This window comes from Temnothorax longispinosus, chromosome 7 (assembly GCF_030848805.1).
Source record: "Temnothorax longispinosus isolate EJ_2023e chromosome 7, Tlon_JGU_v1, whole genome shotgun sequence".
NCBI lineage: Eukaryota > Metazoa > Arthropoda > Insecta > Hymenoptera > Formicidae > Temnothorax > Temnothorax longispinosus.
In genome coordinates, this window is record NC_092364.1 from 991,486 (window position 1) to 1,010,745 (window position 19,260).

The 19,260-nt window shown below is 42.5% G+C and overlaps 2 protein-coding genes across 8 annotated transcripts; both read left to right on the forward strand.

Annotated features, from left to right (window-relative positions):
- The first annotated feature begins 127 nt into the window (after positions 1 to 127).
- On the forward strand, positions 128 to 2,167 carry LOC139815939 (alpha-ketoglutarate-dependent dioxygenase alkB homolog 7, mitochondrial). Of its 4 annotated transcripts, none has more exons than XM_071783222.1 (5): positions 128 to 760; positions 852 to 1,109; positions 1,196 to 1,369; positions 1,716 to 1,843; positions 1,927 to 2,167. In XM_071783222.1, the coding sequence occupies exons 2-5, from the start codon at positions 855 to 857 to the stop codon at positions 2,057 to 2,059; spliced, it is 690 nt and encodes a 229-aa protein (XP_071639323.1). In that variant the 5' UTR covers positions 128 to 760; positions 852 to 854; the 3' UTR covers positions 2,060 to 2,167. The 4 variants fall into 4 exon arrangements, with proteins under 4 accessions (XP_071639323.1, XP_071639325.1, XP_071639322.1 ...); XM_071783224.1 differs by having other exon boundaries at positions 131 to 242; XM_071783221.1 differs by having other exon boundaries at positions 142 to 277.
- Positions 2,168 to 2,421: 254 nt separating this feature from the next.
- Positions 2,422 to 19,244, forward strand: LOC139816331 (mitogen-activated protein kinase kinase kinase 11). Of its 4 annotated transcripts, XM_071783767.1 has the most exons (15): positions 2,423 to 3,616; positions 3,713 to 3,947; positions 4,045 to 4,262; positions 4,421 to 4,761; positions 4,868 to 5,048; positions 5,173 to 5,321; positions 5,423 to 5,595; positions 5,769 to 5,789; positions 5,955 to 6,201; positions 6,351 to 6,470; positions 6,950 to 7,153; positions 8,837 to 8,866; positions 11,735 to 12,146; positions 12,278 to 12,619; positions 12,819 to 19,244. In XM_071783767.1, exons 1-15 carry the CDS (start codon positions 3,426 to 3,428, stop codon positions 13,555 to 13,557), a joined length of 3,603 nt encoding a protein of 1,200 aa, XP_071639868.1. In that variant the 5' UTR covers positions 2,423 to 3,425; the 3' UTR covers positions 13,558 to 19,244. The 4 variants fall into 4 exon arrangements, with proteins under 4 accessions (XP_071639871.1, XP_071639868.1, XP_071639870.1 ...); XM_071783770.1 differs by lacking the exon at positions 6,950 to 7,153 and having other exon boundaries at positions 2,422 to 3,616; XM_071783769.1 differs by lacking the exon at positions 8,837 to 8,866.
- Positions 19,245 to 19,260: the final 16 nt, after the last annotated feature.

Here is a 19,260-nt window from a genome sequence, read left to right on the forward strand (position 1 = left end):
CCCCTGTCCGTACATTCTGTCAATTCCTGTGCACCGTTTCCTGTTGTATCGTTCAATTTTGGTTCATTTTATCTTACTTTTAGATCGTATAATTTCTCAACTCGGTGAGATGAAAGAGAATACCTGCTATTCCATTGTTGGGTTCACCTGTACATCACCTGTACATACATGTGGCTAGATTAATTAGAAATAACCTATCTGCCGAGTTTCTCTTTCCCTTTGCTCGCTCAAGAATTGTTGCGGTAAAAGCGTGAAATCAGTAATTATGTACTTATTCGTGAGTTTACGCGTACGCTAATTTCCAATTAAAAACAAAAATAGTTAAAACATGAGACAATTGATTTCGTTATCACACGTATGCGCTTATTCTAATTCGGCGAACAACATAACCTCAAGGTTTCGAAGAATGTCAAATATCTCACAATGTATAAAAATATAATGGGCATTAATTTTGGTTTACCACATTGCGATAAATAAAACCCATATTTTATTGAATTAAAAAATTTCTTCTTTAAAATTGTATTTAATATATAATTAATTTTATAATGAAATAAATTTGAAGTGAAAAATGACACCACACTAAAACAGTTATCCTATTTTTATTCCTTTATTTCATTTAAATAAAAAGGTATCGAAATATGCACAATTACTGTGAATTTTACGCTTCTACCGTAGCATATTAATACTGTAAAAGAAACCAAGTCTTTTTTTATTCATATTTGTGGTCTGCGTTGTGTGAGAATAGATACTGGTTGATAGTGTGAAGGAGATACCAAGAAACTTTCGAGATAAACGTCTTATCTCGAGTTTGTGTGACCTTTCGATCATTTATAAAAAGTTGTTCGATTTAGGAAATGGCGATAACTGTGCGTTTACTATCCCGCAATGTAAACAGAGCGTTTTGTCAATCTACCGCCAAATGTATTGTCAATTCCAATTCGGATACGAGAGAATCGAGGGATGGCGCAATCAAGGATTGGAGAGTGGAATTGTACGACACCATGAAGGTCCTGCCGAATTTCATCAGCGAGAAAGAGGAGGATATCCTGGTGCGAGAGGTTGACCCTTACATGAAACGACTGCGCTACGAATTCTCCCATTGGGACAATGTTGGTAAAACGCATGTGTTTTTATGTTTCTCTATATATCTGGATTGTCTCGTCTTGAATTATATCAATATTTTGGATCCTCGCAGGCGATACACGGCTATAGAGAGACCGAATGGAAGAAGTGGAGCGAAGATAGCTCGCTGATTCTCGACAGAGTTCGCAGGGAGGCATTCCCACCGGAAACGATGCATCTCTCACTCGTGCATATACTAGACTTAGCTCCTGACGGATGGATAAAGCCGCATATTGACAGTGTCAGGGTAACGAAACATTATTTTCATCCTCCGAGAAGAACGGCGTGATGTTTACTGATAGCAACTCCGACTAAACTTTGATTAACTTACTCAATGATTAATATTTGTTACCTTTATTATTTTCTTTGTTCTTTATACCGTACTAATTCTGGTTACGTGGATGAAATTATCATTTCTTGTTGTTTAAGATGTGAGAAAGAAAATTAGGTCAGAATAATAGTTGGAAGTGTTGCTTCAAACAATTTCAGTTGAATTAATTGGCCATCAGTCAAGTTAATCAAAGTCTGATTCAAGTCGCCTTTAATACGATTTATTCAACACCTTGATACAATTTCTCTGAAACGTTTTACAGTTCTGCGGGGGCATCATTGCGGGATTAAGTTTGTTAAGCGACAGCGTGATGAGATTAGCAATGGAAGGACACGAGAAAGAACAAGTTGCGTGTTTCTTGCTACCGAGGAGATCATTATACATCATGAGGTTCGATTTATCCGCTATTTTTATCGTGGGCGTTCTTTTTTCATTATTATCGCATCATTATAGATATATTTGTGCATTTTTAGCGGCGTCGCAAGATACAAGTACAATCACGAAATCCTCAAATCCGAGGAATCGTACTTCGAGGGACGACACGTACCAAAGGGCAGGCGCATCTCTATAATATGCAGAAGCGAAGCTGATCCCGAAGTTACTTAATTTATTCAAACGTCGCAGTGTCAAAATACCTCTGTAAATATTTAATCGCGACTGGTAGGAACAAAGGATTGTCAATAAAGTATGTTGTCCGAGATTGACACACGACATTGTGCTAAAATTTTGACTGCTCGAGCCACTATATCGCATTTGCTCGTCACTGACCTACAATCTTGGAGCTTCCCTTTCATGAAGAAAAGAGGATGCTCGAAGCATTTAGTATGGCGCAGCTAAAACTCACGTTCAATCACGTCGTTCAAACTCGCCGCCACGAATGGTCGGTCCACGTGATCTCGCGCGGGACGGCAGGTAGCGCTGCCGGTCGAGTCGCCGGGGATTCAATCGGCGTGGCGCGGCACGCGGCGGCACGTCTACGGGATCGTCGCTCGTCGATGGCGGGGCCGTCGTGGGCCGTCGTACGAAACATGGCGTCCGCGAGGTTATTGCTGTGAGTGCTGTCCCGTTTTCTGTCGTTAAATGCGGCATCGTCGCGCGGACTCCGGTCTGACGCGAAGCGTCGTGTCCTCGGGACCGGCGAGGGCGTCCGCTTGAACCCCGCCGCCACCCGGGTCTCGGGGGCCGTACGGTAGGCGCGATTAATCGGCGGCCAGGCAGCGAGGAGACACAGAGCCCCCCGTCAACACGGAGTTGGGCGCTTGTGGGTATACACACACCCTGACGCGCGGGACCAGCCTGGGGACCGAGCTCCGTCAGCTCCGAGCGTGTCGCGACCTTCTTCATCGTCCCCGGCCGAGTTGACTGTTCCCGCGAGCCGCGACCCCCGCGGCGAGGGTTCCCCAGGTAGGGCGAGCGGGGCACCCCGTGCGCCGCCGCCGCCGTCGCCGTCGCCACCGCCGCACACACGGACACGCGCTTCAGAATGCCGGTCCCCCCCGTGATGAGATTGTTTTTGTACACGGGGTGGTAGAGGCGCGAGAGCCCGGGGGAGAACGCTCGCACGTTCCTCGCGCCTCGATGGAAAGCGGCGCGGTGGCACCGACGTGGTCGCGCAGCATTGTCCGATTTCGCAGTCGCCGTAGCACCCGCGACCGAGCGAGGCCGATGTAAACGCGGCCGACGGTGTTCCGGAGGCACGGGACCGCGTGTCGTTGTCGAGGATGCGCCCGACGACCGAGCGACGACGATAATACACATAACATATGATCCCAATGTATCCCCATCGTCGGGAAGCGGCAAGGTAAACATTAAGCAGAATAGTTGGAGAAACGGGGAGTGCCCGTCACACTGGGCACGTTTTTACTTTTCTCGTTGCGTGAACGAAGTAGCGAGATACCGTCGTGCGCGCGGAGAGAGGAAAAGGGTGTGATTTACGCTACAGAAGAGTGGAGCAAGGAGAGTGTTGAGCCATATGCCGCCAGCCGGGCTATCGGCGAGAGGCTTGTCTACCTTGATGGACCACGGACAACCGGATGCTCGTCATCGGAGCGAGCGTTTCCTATTCTACTCAGAGAATGGCTCCTCACATCCTCATAGTCCCAACACGGCCAACTCATCGCCACGGTATCAGTACAACAGCAGAACCAATAGTCATACCGCTAGGTAAGGAAAACAGGTCACTCTGGGGCGTCGAGTTTCCACGAGCTATACACCTTTGGTAGACGCGTCCCATGCATTTGTGACACGTTCTTCTTGCAGTTACGGGTCCACATATGGACGTACGTCTAGCAACAATATGTCTGATAGCAGTGTTTCTGACACGCATAGCGGCGGAACTGCGAGAACTATCTCTCAACAGACTAGTCCATCCCACGGCACACATTCCTCTTCTCAGTCGCGGCAGGACAATAGCATCACTATCTTCACAGCCCTCTTCGATTATGTCGCTCAGGGTGAAGATGAGTTATCCCTGCAGAGAGGAGAAACTGTTGAGGTAACTTATTTTCAGACGACAGCACGTAACTGTCTTATAGTAGCATAACGTAGGAGAGCACGAAATTACAAGACACAATTATTATTTTCCACGATAGGTTTTGTCTAAGGACGCTAAAATCTCAGGCGACGAGGGATGGTGGACAGGAAAGATTCGTGGAAAAGTGGGAATTTTTCCGGCAAACTTTGTTGCAGAGGCAGAAAGCATCGATCAAGTTTCGTCGGTGATCGATAAAGTTCAGCCAATTGAAATCGACTTTGAGGAGTTGCAACTGGAAGAAGTTATAGGAGTCGGAGGATTTGGAAAAGTATACAGGTACACCTGTGAACTAATTTATAAAATGCACAAAGCCATTACGTTTTAAAAATATTTTATAGATTCCCGAAATATTGATTTTAAAGCACTAAAAATAATTTCGAGATATATAAGATATTTCATCGAGAGTCTTTGATAAATTTGTTTACTCTTTCTAGGGGCTTTTGGAACAAACACGAGGTAGCTGTCAAGGCTGCGCGCCAAGATGCGGGCGAGGAACCTAGTGCAACATTAGAAAACGTTCGACAGGAAGCGAAATTATTCTGGTTGTTGAAACACGAAAATATTGTGCAATTAGAAGGAGTGTGTTTAAAAATGCCCAATATGTGTCTCGTGATGGAGTACGCTCGCGGCGGCAGTCTTAACAGAGTTCTCAGCGGCAGGAAAATAAGGCCCGATGTATTGGTCGATTGGGCGATACAGATCGCGAGAGGGATGGATTATCTTCACAACAAGGCACCCATAAGTCTTATTCACAGAGATCTAAAAAGTTCCAACGGTAAGATATTTCAATATTAATTAATGATAATTTGTGTTTAGTATTAATAAACAAGATTCTGTTACTTTTATTGTAAATAATTTTTTTTTTTTTTTTACCTCGACAGTATTGCTAAGTGAGCCGATTGAAAATGACGACTTTCAATACAAAACTCTGAAGATCACGGACTTTGGTTTGGCGAGGGAAGTCTACAAGACGACTCGTATGTCTGCGGCGGGAACGTATGCCTGGATGGCGCCGGAAGTTATTAAAAAGAGTACTTTCAGCAAAGCCAGTGATGTATGGAGGTCAGTTCTCATTGCCAGATTTATTATTTAAAGATTACAAGTAGCATTTAAAGAAAATCCTTTTCTAGTCGTTTATTTAACTGTGCTTTTTTCCCATTAAAGTATTTGATATATTTAATAATAGCTATGGCGTGTTACTGTGGGAACTTTTGACGGGGGAGACACCGTATAAGGGTATCGATGCTCTGGCTGTAGCATACGGTGTTGCTGTCAACAAGTTAACTCTACCTATACCATCTACCTGTCCTCAACCATGGAGTCTTCTCATGGAAGGTAAAAGCTTCGTAACATTTAAATGAGATCAAGATATTTCTTCTGAAATATCATACGCGCCTTCTGGACGAATATAATACTAAAAGTGATTTATTATACAGCATGCTGGGCATCGGATAGTCACGCTCGACCGGGATTCACGGAAATCTTAATAGCTTTGGACGAAGTGCGCAGTGCATTTGCGGCAACGCCACACGAATCTTTTCACACGATGCAGGAAGATTGGAGGCAGGAGATCGAACAAGTTCTGCATGGATTGCGCATGAAGGAAAAGGTACACGCTCTATTTAATGTTACGCTAATTATACATTCTCGTATATCAAATCATTCGATGTGATATAAACGGTCATAATTGTGCAAATAATCTTTGAATTTTATATATGTATGTGTATATAAATATGCATAATGAATAACATTTCCAATCGTTATTTTAAATGCTTTGCAAAGGCATGCCGTTCTTTAGAAGAGGTAAGACAAAAGAGTTGGTTAATATATCGTTGTTAGAGAAAGAATTATATATTTATTTGTTCTCCATTTTTTTTTTATTAATTAAAAGTAAATTATTCTATAAATATGATGAAAGGTTTAAAAATTATTATTAAATTTTCTGACGTATTTTCTTTTACTCATAAGGAGCTGCGCTGTAGAGAAGAGGAACTGACGAAGGCACAAGTGCAACAGAGACAGCACGAGGAAAATTTGAGGCAACGGGAACAGGAGTTAGCCGCGCGCGAGATAGCCATATTGGAGAGGGAGCTCACCGTGATGATCATTCAACAGCAAAACACGCCTACGCCGAATAAGAGACGTGGCAAATTTAAGAAGTCGCGATTAAAATTAAATAAGAAGGAACCTGGAAGCAATATTAGTGCTCCTTCGGGTAAGAATGTCTGCCTTTCTTATACTTTTATTACGTGTGCAATCAACAAGATTTCTCAGATTTTATTTATCTGCACATAATTGTATTCTCTGTTTGAAACATATGTTAGACGTGTATTGTGAGTTTGATACCGGGGGCGTATTGTTTAGATTTTCGTCACACGATCACCGTTCAGGACACGGCCTTGGATCGAGGCAAAGTGAGGAATCCGTCGAGACCGAACAGTCCCCCAGGCTCGCCCAGCATTCCGAGGCTCAGAGCGATCGCATGTGAGTAGCTTCTTACTTTGAAATACCGCTTTTAGTAGTACCGTGATTATGACAATGTATTGTGCAATATGAGTGAATTTACGAGCGAATCAAACGTATTGGAATTGTAATCGAACAATTTGAATGTAACACTGTTTGTACGTGGTAGACACTTTGTACTTTTATTCGTGTCGATATTTTTGTTTCGGCATGGTGTGCACAATCATTGTTTTTTTTTTATATTTATATAAATACTCTTCCATTTTATTTTCTATTCTTGCAAAAATCACGATTACTTTGAGCTAATGTATTATTTTAGTATATACTCATCAATTGCTGAAATTAGCGTGCACAGTTATATCGTTTGACATATACAGTCGCTTTCCGAAGAGTATATCCGTAAAGAAGCTTCATCTCCGCGCCGAATAAGCGAAGGAGATGAGAAGAGTAGTTAGTATCGTAGTGAGTAGCACTTTGTTTCTTTTTCTTTCCCCGTTTAGTACCGGCGGACGGAGTTAAGGGTAAGACTTGGGGACCGTCGACGCTTCATCAACGTGAGCGCGGGGCTATTATCACCCAGCCGCCGAACCCCGCCTCTCCTGGCGGCAAACGCTGGTCCCGTTCCGCGCCAGATCTCGAAAAGACACCTCTGCGTACAGCCCTGTTGGCGAACGCACACCGCTCCCCGCTTCTGCAGGAAATAGGTAACCCTACCACCAGAAAATTGTACTCCTCGGCCAATAACCTGATAGACAATCAGCCAGGATGTAGTAGCTATAACGATATACCGCAAAACTCGCTCGACAGCATCGTGCTGGGGGGCAAGTACTGCGACATAGGCGAGGACTTTGTCATTTTGGACAACGACATATACGAGTCCGTAGTCCTGCATAACAAAAATCCCTCGAACAATCTTAAGGCCCATTTCTCGGAGGAGCCCTCGATAATCAACGACGATTACCCGTTAAAAGCGGTAGGTCACCGCGCGGCCGTCACCGGAGGGGTCACAGTCTCGAAAGTTCCGTCGCCCAAGTGCCAAAAGCCGCCCGAGTGGGAGCCCTCGTACTCCACGAATTTCGTGCAGAACGTAGCGTCCACTCTGGTGGGTACCGCGAAGCGGGTCAAGAGTAAGAAGCGCGACAGGAGCAAGTCGAAGGAGTCGAAGCGCAGGGACAGTTCGGAATCGCGGCTGGCGTCCCTGGCCGATTTCTTCCGGTCGCCGTCCGGCTCGCGTAAGAGCTCCCTGAATTCACCGCGTAGTGGCGAGCGAAAGAACTCGGTTACCATCAAAATTAACGACTACGACGGTCTGGAGTCGAGCCCCGAGAATTCTATCGGCGGCAAAACCCAGCAGTCCCAGCACAAGTCGCGCATTTCCAAGAGTCCGCTGCGGGTGTTGAATAAGATGAAGACGTGGGGCAGCCGGGACGCGCTCGACGACAAAACCACCGCGGTTAAAGTGGAGTACAGCGTCCTGGAGAACGTCATATCCATCCCGCAATTGAGCCGTCGCGACTCGGGCGAGCAGGCGGGCAACGCCGGCGGGGTCGCGGTGCCCAGGTTTCTCGCGGCGAACTCGCGCGAGGGGATAGACTTCGAGAGCCTCGAGTCGGAATTGTGCAATTTCGACTCGGAGCACTCGAACGACAGCTCGAGGTCGAAGAGCTCGTTGGGACCGTATCAGGAAACGACGGGCTCCAGGCACAAAAGGTCGCCGATCGCTTTCGAATTGGACGCGTCGCCCGCGAAACCGGTCACCACCGCGTACCGTGGTTTAGACCACGGCATCGAGATGAGCTCCTTTTTGCATCACAAGTCCAGAAGTAACGAATACTTGCGCAGCTGCGACGGCGACAGCGTCGCGCAAACGTCGTCGCCTGGTTGCCTCCAAGAGGGGAACGATCATCAGAGCCCGCGTGCCAATTACAGTCCAAAGAGAAGTCTGCCCGCGTCTCCCCCGGATCACGTCGGTCTATGTCGCTCGACCTCCGAAGATACCGACGTCGTGCCTAAGAATTTCGCTGGCGAACAATTCCCGAGGAAGGGTGACAAGTAGTCGCGCGCGGCTTCGACGAAACGGATGTACTCCCGCGACTTTTTACACATATACAGGGCGTTCCCGTGCGTGCTGCGCTGTCTCTCTTTTAATTCCAAAATTCGGATCCGATCCCTTTTGGGACACGCGGGCGTAGTAGTATCCGTGATTCGTTTGTGAAGGAAGCGCAGCCGAATTACGAATGCCCTGTATTTTTTTTTTAACAAGAACGCAAGTAGAGCCTGCAGCTCGAAACGCATTTCGATGGCATGCCTCCTTTCCGCCGCACATTTCTTTTTTACATGGTATTTGAATGACTTCGTACTGATCGTGTGTTTCTATTCTATCGCAGGCCTCTCTGAGGAAAGCATCTACCACACCCGTAAGTTTTCTCTTCACGCAACAGTTGTTATGTCGTATTTCTCACTAATGTTTCTCCTCCCATCACCTCCATTCACCTATTTCCTTCTATCTAGACTTTTATTCCGAATTTTATTCTTTCCTTTTTTCACTCTCTTTTTTTTTACCGAGCGACGGTTTGTATTGCGTATTGTAAAGCTCTAAGGCAAAGATCTCAAGTAGACAATGTCTTTTTACTTTCGTAACTGAACGTTTTGCAATGAAGCCTTATCACGTAGTTTATTAGCTATTGCTTAGTGGTTGATCACATAGTGATAAATGCATGCGTACACCGATCGATAGTGTCTTTTCTCATTGTCTCTGCCAATTCGTTTGCGGAACGACGCAATCAGATTTGTTCTGGATGAACTGTACGGACTTCTCGTGGACGTCTGATTGAGCGATACTCTCGTTGCCCCGTTAATGTCTCGCGTCTATCACATAGTATATTCCCAGGATCATTTTATCGGGATGGACTTGGTCTCCTGTGCAGCGTGAACTTATTCAGACTTGCGAGGTGGTTTGGATTAGATTCGGTAAGGGACCAGATTTAGAAATTTAAGTTTAATTCGCCCCCCCCCTCTCCCCCTGTTCTACGACGAGAAACGCGAGGAAGCTGGTGTATTTGCGAGGTTGCCTAGGGCTGCCTCGGAAAGACGGAAAGTATATCGAGCGTGACGCCGAACCCTTAAAACGTTTATGCAGAGGGCACGGACTTGTTTCTTTTCGTTTTTTTTTGTATCCCCACCCTTCCCCCTTACGCGCTATATAATTTACGAATTATTTATCCTAATTTAAGCCAATGTGATACTCGTAGTCCGAGTAAGCTAAAATCTAATGAGAATATTAAAAAGAATATATATTAAATATGTATATGTATACACAGTCTTTCTGGTGTTGGTTCTTTTCTGATATTTATCTGGAAGACATAACATTTCTAACAAGCAGATCTAACAGCCCACTACTACGCGAAAGAGAGTCACACGCTTCGTCCATTACCGCAAAGTTCAACTTTAACGGTACTGTTTTTACATTGGAGCGTTATCAGGTTGTATGTCTGCATAGTCATAATTTTTATCGAACGAAACGAAATCAAAATTACATCACATATATATTGTATAGATATATGAAAAGAGAAGTAGAGAGCGCGAGAGAGAGAGAGAGAGAGAGAGAGAGAGAGAGAGAGAGAGAGAGAAAACGAGAGAGAGAGAAAGACGGAGAGAGAAGTATATATTTGTTAACGTAGCCCCTCTTATTTCGTTGTCTTATGTGCATTTAGATCGATTGGAAATTTATTAATTGTTAAATACAACTTCCACAGCGAATTGTTCGTTTCTGTATTTGTTATGCCAAACTTCCAACGTTTCCGAGAGCAAAGATCTTTTGCACACATCACATTCGACACATGGAACCACACACACACACTTGTATTTAGAAATAGAAATTTTTTTCAATAAAACCTTTTCAGTTGGACACGTTGAATTTTGTTTTTTCGTTTTGCTGAATTTTTACGCTCGGTCTATGGTGATAATTGCTTTGTTATATTTGACGATAACAGATTATCGGCATAATATATCTCTTGTACTGTCCTTTTACTGGCGTTCATGCACACGCTGTAGGATTTTTAAACGATTACTTTTATTTATAATGAAATATAACGGATTATATATTCATTAACGCTTACAACTGCACATGTGACGTGAACAGGATTATACAGTGTGCCGAGAGAAAGAGAGAAAGAGACGGCCGAGCGTAAAAAGAAAATAATCCTTGCATGCTTCCAGTAGGATCCTAACTGTTAACTCCGATTGGGTTTGGTTCCTTTCTCTTCCTCAGGTCCTAGTCTCGCTAAGGAGTAAATATTCGCGTGTTACATTTTTGACAGTTGCGAGAAACGCAAACGTTAAATGCTTCCGCTACGATTAATTCCGGCTTTATGTGACTTTGTTTTTAGTCGTTTTGTTTTGAGTCGATGAGAGTTGAAAAGGTGAAATGAGAAAAAGAATGGTCGTAAGTAAAAAAATGTACAAGACAGTATTTGGTACAGTAATTTATCGCTCGATTAATTACAGACTATCCTAAGTAGCGTTCGGAGTGTTCCATATTTTAGATGCGAGCACAATGTCTTTCGGATTTATCTCTAAACAACTTTGAGAACGTAGTATGTATCGCACGAAATCTACATTAAGACAAAAATTAGTAGATCAGTAGAAACATTTATCTTATGCGTTGAACTTTGCTTCTGTTTATAAAAATTGGCTAAGTCTGATATCAGCAGTTAAGGTATACTTGAGGATATTTCACATTATTTGGAATGTTAAGTTTAAAAAAATGCGCATGTATTTGATTATTATATACTTTGTTGGCTTAGCCAATTTTTAATATACGCCTTATATGTTGTACAATTTGGGTGCATACCTTTTAACGGGATGTGTTCTTAGTGCCAGTAGAAACAGCTAATGCGTGAAGATAATATTTAATTTACATTTTTACATCTTTAATTGCTTGCATGCATGTAGTAATAATAATGAGTAAAACTAGTAAAACGACTAAGCATGCGGATTGTCGCGCTACTAAACACTGAGTCAAAGTTTTGAACGTATAAAAAATGTATTATTATATTAAAGATCTAATTAATCGCGCGGACAAGGTAAGCAATACGTTTTCCCGATCGCATTTACGAATTACGAAGAGGGAGAAGAAAAAGAGGCGTACATTATGCTTATAAATGAAACCCTTAATTTGTCACTTGTAGATTCGCTTAAATGATCCTATTACTCTCGCGAGCGGACCGTGCGAGACTGCTACGCCTGTCATCGCCCCAAAAAAACAACCTGAATATCTTTTATAGATTATACAGCATTACCGCCCGATCTGTCGGCCGATAACTGGATAACGTCGGAATATCCTCTGAAGCCCGGGCTAACCGGGCCCTACATCATGCCGATGCCCGTACCCATGCCCACCCTCTACAACGGCGAAACGAAAAAACCAAAGCTAAGCATAGTCGAGCTGGTATTGTACAACATCGCGGCGATGCTGGCCGGCGTAGCCACCGGCTACGACGTAAGAATGTCGAACATATCCCCGATACATCCGCGCCTCTATCCACGGATGGGCGAGTGCGACGAGGATCAGCCAAGGTGGTGGTTTCAAGCGGACACCGGATCGAATCGCAACTCCTACCTCGGCGCCGATTACGAGTTCAGTTCGAGCAGCGGCTATCCGCACAACACTTATCACGGACGGGCACACCATTGCAGGTAATCTGGCAAGAAAAGAATGTTTTTTTCTAAGAAAAGAGGAAGTGATTAAGCAATGGTAGCCGGTTTAATCTACACATGAAGCGACAGCTATACTCTACTCACATAGATTAACGCAATTATCATTGCAGGCCGTTCCTGAGTAACATGGGTGGCATAGCGCCCGGCCTTCCATCCGTGGCGATGCCGGATAAGCCGTTGCGCTTTACGGATTCCCCGCAGCACTATACGAGTAGCACGACGGGTTCTAACGCCCCGACGCCAAGCCCGAGAAGGAAGAGCAGCAGCAGCACCAGCAACGAGGATGCGTACTCGCACGATGCGGCCCGCGTCGATCGTATGGAGAGGGTGCCGACGATATATATGGGTAACGTCGCCCCATTCCCGGATTATGGACCGCCAATGTATACCGTCGTACCGCCGGAGTACTATCGGCCCCCTGAACCGACGTATTTCATACCTGCGGAGTATCAGTAAGTATTAATAAAACATGTATCAGAATGATCGCAAAGTCAATGATAAAACTTTAGTAGCGTATAAACTTTGCTTAATTAGTTTCTTCTAGATTGTAGATACAGTTTTGAAACCGACTCGGGGGAAATCGAAGTCGTATGACAGAGTGTCATTGGAGCACGGTTTTAGATCAATAAGAGGTCTTTCGTTGCTTTTCAGCGACCGGATGCTCGAGTGCCCCGAGTTCCCGCACGCGTACGACAATCCGAGCAGCATGAACAGCCCGGCTAGGCCGGTGTCCAGGCTTTTGCCCTACACGCATCACCGCACCTCGTCGAACGTCTCTAACGCCAGCACGTCGAGCCAGAGCAACGTCAACCCGACATTCCGGCTGGAGGACGAGGACGACTATGGCGTGTATTCGCCGATATCGTATTACCAGCGACCTTCGAACGTTATCTCCAACTTGACGACGACGTATGGCGGGAGTATACTTAATCACGAGTACGGCTCGCCGTTGCTGACCCGTCAGAACTCCCACGACTCCAACTCGAACTCCGGTGAGCGGCCGAGCAATCTGGAGGTGGTCACGCGGTTACGCTCGAGCCTGAAACGATCAAGTTACAATCCATACAACTCGCCGAGCAAGAGCGTGAGCAAAAACAACTCCGGTTCGGGCACACCGACGAATCCAACACCGCCGGATTCGCTCACGTCCGAGGACTCGAGCTACGTCTCCGCCAAGGACAGCCAGATTTCCATCGGCCGGGTACGCTTCTCGCCGGTAACGTTCGATCGCGATGGCGTGTCGGCACGCGAAGCCCACAGAGAAACGCTGCTGGACATCCCGGTTCACGGTCAGAGCCAGGACGTCACAGTGCCGCTGCAGGCCAACCGACGCCTCAATCGAAACAGGAAGCCGAGCATCTCGGAGCTTGAGAGGGAGTTCTTGTCATAGCACTGGCTTATTTAAGGCCGCGCGGCTCCCTCTCATGTAGGACCAGCCGGACCGAGCGGGTTCGTCGATGTTTTATCTATTTATCGATATTTCTAGCGAATGGTAGTCCTAGGACCGATCTCTTTATGCCTCCGATTATACAATTGCGATTATGAAATCTTATGATCGTCGACTGGAAGAATTTGCAAAATGAATTGCACGTTATCGAAGCACTGCCTCTCGCGGACGATTCTCAATGGTAGTAGTACACTAACAAGTCTGGGAATTATTACATTCCATACAACACACAATCCAGCGAAAAAATCACGTAACGTAGCATAATGCGTGATTGGACGCGAATTTTTAATTTGATAACGCTAATGATATTTGATATACGTGTCGCGTGTAGAAATACATATACCACGAGCGAAGATTGCGACGCGACGTGGTATATATTCAAATTGCATATTACTCCGAGAATAAACACTTTTCGGCAGAACATAAAGTGTATCTTACAGTTTTAATAACAGAGACTAAAACAAAATCAATTTTGTTTTTGACAGTTGATACAAATTCCCAGATTGGCAGTTAATTAATATAGAATATTGGTATACATAGAGTATCATGTATACCACTTTTCTTCTATCACGATAATTTGTATATAGAATGAGGTAATACCTATTTCCATCTTAATATCTCTTGAAAATTTTATTAATTAGTTAATTTTTAAGTTAATTTTAAGATGAAAAGTTCAGGCCTTAAAGATGATTTAGAAAGTAAAGGTCATCATAGAGTGATGTTTTACATAGCATGCAACTTTTATTAGACAAATCTTTTTCTAGAGATACTAAAAGTAATAATTGCCTCAGTCTATGTAACGATATCGTTGAATAATAAGTATATACTCGAAATTATGCAATTTACGTTCTTTGTGATTTATTAAGACATTCCAGAAGCGTTATATGATTACAGTATCTCAACGATACACGTATGTTTAAAGCGCGAAGAGGAAAGCGGTAGTCGAGCTCGCGATAGAGAGAATTTATTAGGATTTGTACGTATGTAATATGCAATTCCGTTAGTAAGATTACAGAAGGGGACGAAGAACAGCGTTCTTTTCTTCGGCAACTATCGCATTAGCGACATAATGGCGTATTCGTTTTCGATATTGAAATCGTATCTCAGCGTAACGAAAGTTGTAAGTTTGTTTCTCGCATTTAGTACGAAGTTATGTTAAGTGTGTTCCTCGTAACGAAACTCTGGTGATATTCGGCTCGGCGCAATATAAAAACATTCCAGGGAGATTTGTTGGAACGTAAGGAACCGTTCTACGCAATACGGAATTAACCACTTCGTCGGATTTTGAATTGATGCGAGTTTAGATATTCGAAAGTCCCAAAGTTACTTCTTCTCTCAGAGTTTGTGATAGATGCCAACGGAGTGAACGTCGATTCCGCATTGTTTAAACTGGTCCAGTTAGGGTGAGAATAGGCTTTCTTTTATCAGATAATGTATTATGCGTTTAAATAGCGTGTACTGGCAGTTTTACTCTTAATTTTCCTATTAGAAAGTACTGGCAGCAGTCTCGTGAAAAATTGTATAAATTTTCGTGCGTTTTGTGCAACTTGAACAAGCAATTCGCGTTAATTATAAATAATGCAACGGCAGCTCGAGTATTGTATATTAATAGGGACGTACGCGGTTGTTTTAGATGGATAATCAATCAGTTCGAACTGAAGAACAATCACTATTTATAATCTAATTTTATGCTACTTTACAAGCTACGGACAGCTACAAAGTATTAGTTGTAGTATTATGTACTTAGCCGAACTTATCCGCGATTATGTATTAATCTACAGTATTTCCGACATAATCTCTCTCCTTCTCATCGCAATCAGTGTAACTAGTCATTGTAATTGTATTTGAAGTTGTACCATTGTCATTTTGATAGCGATACGATTCCATTTTCCTTCGTCTCTCGCGCGATGGACTAGATTGACGAAATTAGACAAAACTCTTTATCGTCTCTCTATGTACTCACTTTTTTCGACACTTCTATTTCGAGATTTCTCTCTTTTTCTCTGTAACTTTAGAGACTCGTACGCTGAAGAAAAGGAAAATGTTGCTGTGCCGCTATTAAAATAGTGCCACTGCTCAATGATACGTTCATCGTCGTTCTGTTGCAATGCACAATTGGAGATGTACACGATTAATACATCCACCCAGGTACTTCCACCCCTCGATTAACGTCAATCGACAAAGCGTACGATCGGTAGTACGCTTACGAATGCGGAGGACATGTACAGTTTAGCATTTTCGACGTTTAAACGTGAATTTATTGTGTGTCGTAGCGACCGTGATTAAATGGTCGCGCCTTGCGCAGCTGTCACGCTTCTTTTGTACCTTATGAAAACAGCGCGCCGCTTTATGAGCAATTTAAGCGTCTGTAGAAAGTATTCAAAGCGTGAAGTCGCGTGCAAATAAATACACAACATGCGGCTGTGCAAAACGCGAGGTATATTCGCTGTAGGATCGTTGTAGAAAGAACGATCCTTCTAACAATCGTTGTACATATAGAAGAAAAGAAAGCGCTGAATCATTATTACTGTTTAAATAGCGACTACTCATACATTCCTTATACAGCTGACGCGTGTTGTACGATATCCACGACGCTCCTCCGAAAGATGTTGACGACAAAGGCCGGGGGTCAGCTTCGTGGATATCTTCGCGCCAATTATTGCACCAATAACGAATATAAGCATCTTCGGCAATACGGGATACCGAGTCAAGCGTGTCCAACCGGAGAGCAAGTCTCCGCTACTTTTCATTGATTGGATATAATTCAGGAGATATTAAGAAACGCTTGTGTGTACCCCGTGCTGCGTGCTCTATATGCCCCGAATGTACATACGGATCGCTGAGTAATTAATTAGAACGCGACGCACGTAATCTTAATTTATTGGCATTACGAGATGATTGGGAGATGCTCGAATTTAGTTTTGAATCTGTAAACTAATCAAAGTTACTTACGCTATCTTTACGCCGCATTCGAAGCAATCAAAACGTCTTGTTTGTACTGTATCAACCTCACGTAGCGTATAACGAAGTCACGGATCCTTTTTTATCTTCTTCGTCGTGAAAGCTGCTTCTCGTTTACACTGTTTTCCTAAATGACGATCATCAGTATTGTAGATGTATGCTGTGCGATGTACACGAAATGTGTTGGAGGAAAGAGAATTTCTTTGATTTAGTTTTATCCTGGACGATTCGTTTGGCTGCAACGAGGAAGAAAGAACAAAATCAGACACCGATAAAATCTTTCTGACAATTTTACGAATATGATGGAGATGCATCCAAGTTTTTCTTAGAAAACAGAAAAACGGAGATCCATCAAATTGATCGCGTTTGCGCAATTTATTTATTGCAATAAAAAACTTGCAATATTAATTGATTTTTCTCTTTTCGTATTCGTAATAACTTTATCGAATTATATGGACAACGCGCGAATTATATGCGAGCGAAATTTTTTTATTAATTAATAATTATCTCTTTCTTGCGATACATTTAATGGGTATATCTTTCTACGCTGTGCGAAGGTAGGTTTCTGCGGTGCTATCACGTACTTAAATACGTTAAATAAGTGACACATAGAAATTCAAAATGCTTCCAAGATAATCGAGAGAGAGAGAGAGAGAGAGAAAGGGAGAGCGAGAGGAAGAGTGAAAGAGAAAATGTTTGATGAAGTGTTAGTGAATGCTGATATTCGAGAATAATTGTTTATATACATATATATACGATAATAATTATATAATTTTTAATTATACAAAAATATAAAATGTTCGCGGCAGCTATTATTGTGTAATGGCGTATCAGTCGCCAACAGTGCTAGTCTAAGCTATATTTATTTTTTATATATATAAAACAAACACCTTAGCCTAGAGATTAAGGAGATAAGAATCCGATTTTATACTTTATTAGAGAGCATTTATGGAATATGTTTGACTCGTTGGGCAGAACGTGTATAAGAAACGTGTGTTCAGAATAATTCTATATATGTATATGTGTATATATAAAAATTATATATATACATATATATATATACCTATATATTTAATGAGATAAATTACGTTGTATCATATCAAACGCAACTGAGGTCTCTATATATATCAGTCTATAAATATATCTCACTGTAAAGAAAACTCAATAAATTTATCATGTATCGTTCGTATGATATATATTAATAATATATACCAATGATAGTAATTTATAATTTCTTAGATATCTTCTTGATACATATAATTCTAGTTTATTGGACTTAAAAAATTATATAAGAGAAATAAATTTCTTCCTTTAAACCGGTTAATGCTTTCAATATCAAATATTCGATAATATACAATATTAAATATTTTTACATTCTTTTATCCCCCTTCTCTCTGCCATTTGTTACATACACGACGCACTTTGATACAAGATAAATTTATGACATTTGTGTAGGGGAAAAAAAACATGTAAATCACAAACGTAATGCGAGACTCTCTTTAACACTTGTTTTTACGTAATATATATGATACGCAACTCACGTTTACAATGTAGTCCTCACTAGTTTAGTTAGACCTAACGAGTGGACATCACCGGTCAAAGGCGCTGAAACAAAAAAAAAGGAAAATACTCATCAGCCTCGTGGAACATATGATACGACAAGATCCCGTTGCTCTCTGAACTGCTGTTTCTTATGATGTCGCATTTAAAAAGTGTAAATATATATACTTTACGACGTAACGGATTGTATCGAGATTGCATGCCGCTTGCGCGAATTAGCAAATTGTACAATAACGATCACGACCAAGACGATTAATTGTAAAACGAATTGTCTCATCGATGTACACACATTGTGTGCTGTGGTAGCTCCTATTTGTACGCTTCTGGCGTGTGTAGAAAGTTTAACGTAATGTATTTCATAAATATATAAAAGCAATTTATCGACGCGGGGCTATCACAGTTTGGTATATACATATATAAATACGCGAAATTGAGTTTTTTTCCCGTCAGTATTCCTTTGTAATACATGAACTGTAAAGAATGTAGGACGTAACAGCAACTCGTCAAGTCGCAGGCAATTTGTTTTAGCATTGGAGTAACTCTGTAGTTTATAAGTATGTTTAAGCTAAGTGCAATGTGTTCCACGTGTATTTAAGTGAGAATAATGAATCGCTTCGGTGCGCGCGCCTTAAAGTAAACGAGAAACATCGCGAAATCCAAAGCTTTCGACGGGAAATTCTTCAATGTAACATAACTTTCACGCGGCGATTTCGCGCGAGTTCGGGAATATTTACTTTCCATTCTCGGGAATCGAATCTTTTTACCGATCTTCTGGGCGACGATGTGCAGATTGCCAAGCACGACGAGCGAAGTCGCACAGGATCGTTTTTATCTACAAGCAGGAAGTGAATTAATGATATAACGAACGAATGAATATTAATTGCACGACGAATCCCCGAGAACTCGATTGTTTAAATGCGGAAAATATATCGTAATAATATATTCTGTCTTCGATTTTTTCATGTGTTGTCTCTCCTAACGAAGAACTCGAGATACAAGAGAAGTGTCTGTATGATGTCTGACCTGCACTAAAAGTTCATGTATTTTTCCAAGTATTGTACATTACACTATAAATATTAATTATAAATATTAAAAATTATAAATATTAACTGGAGTATATATAAA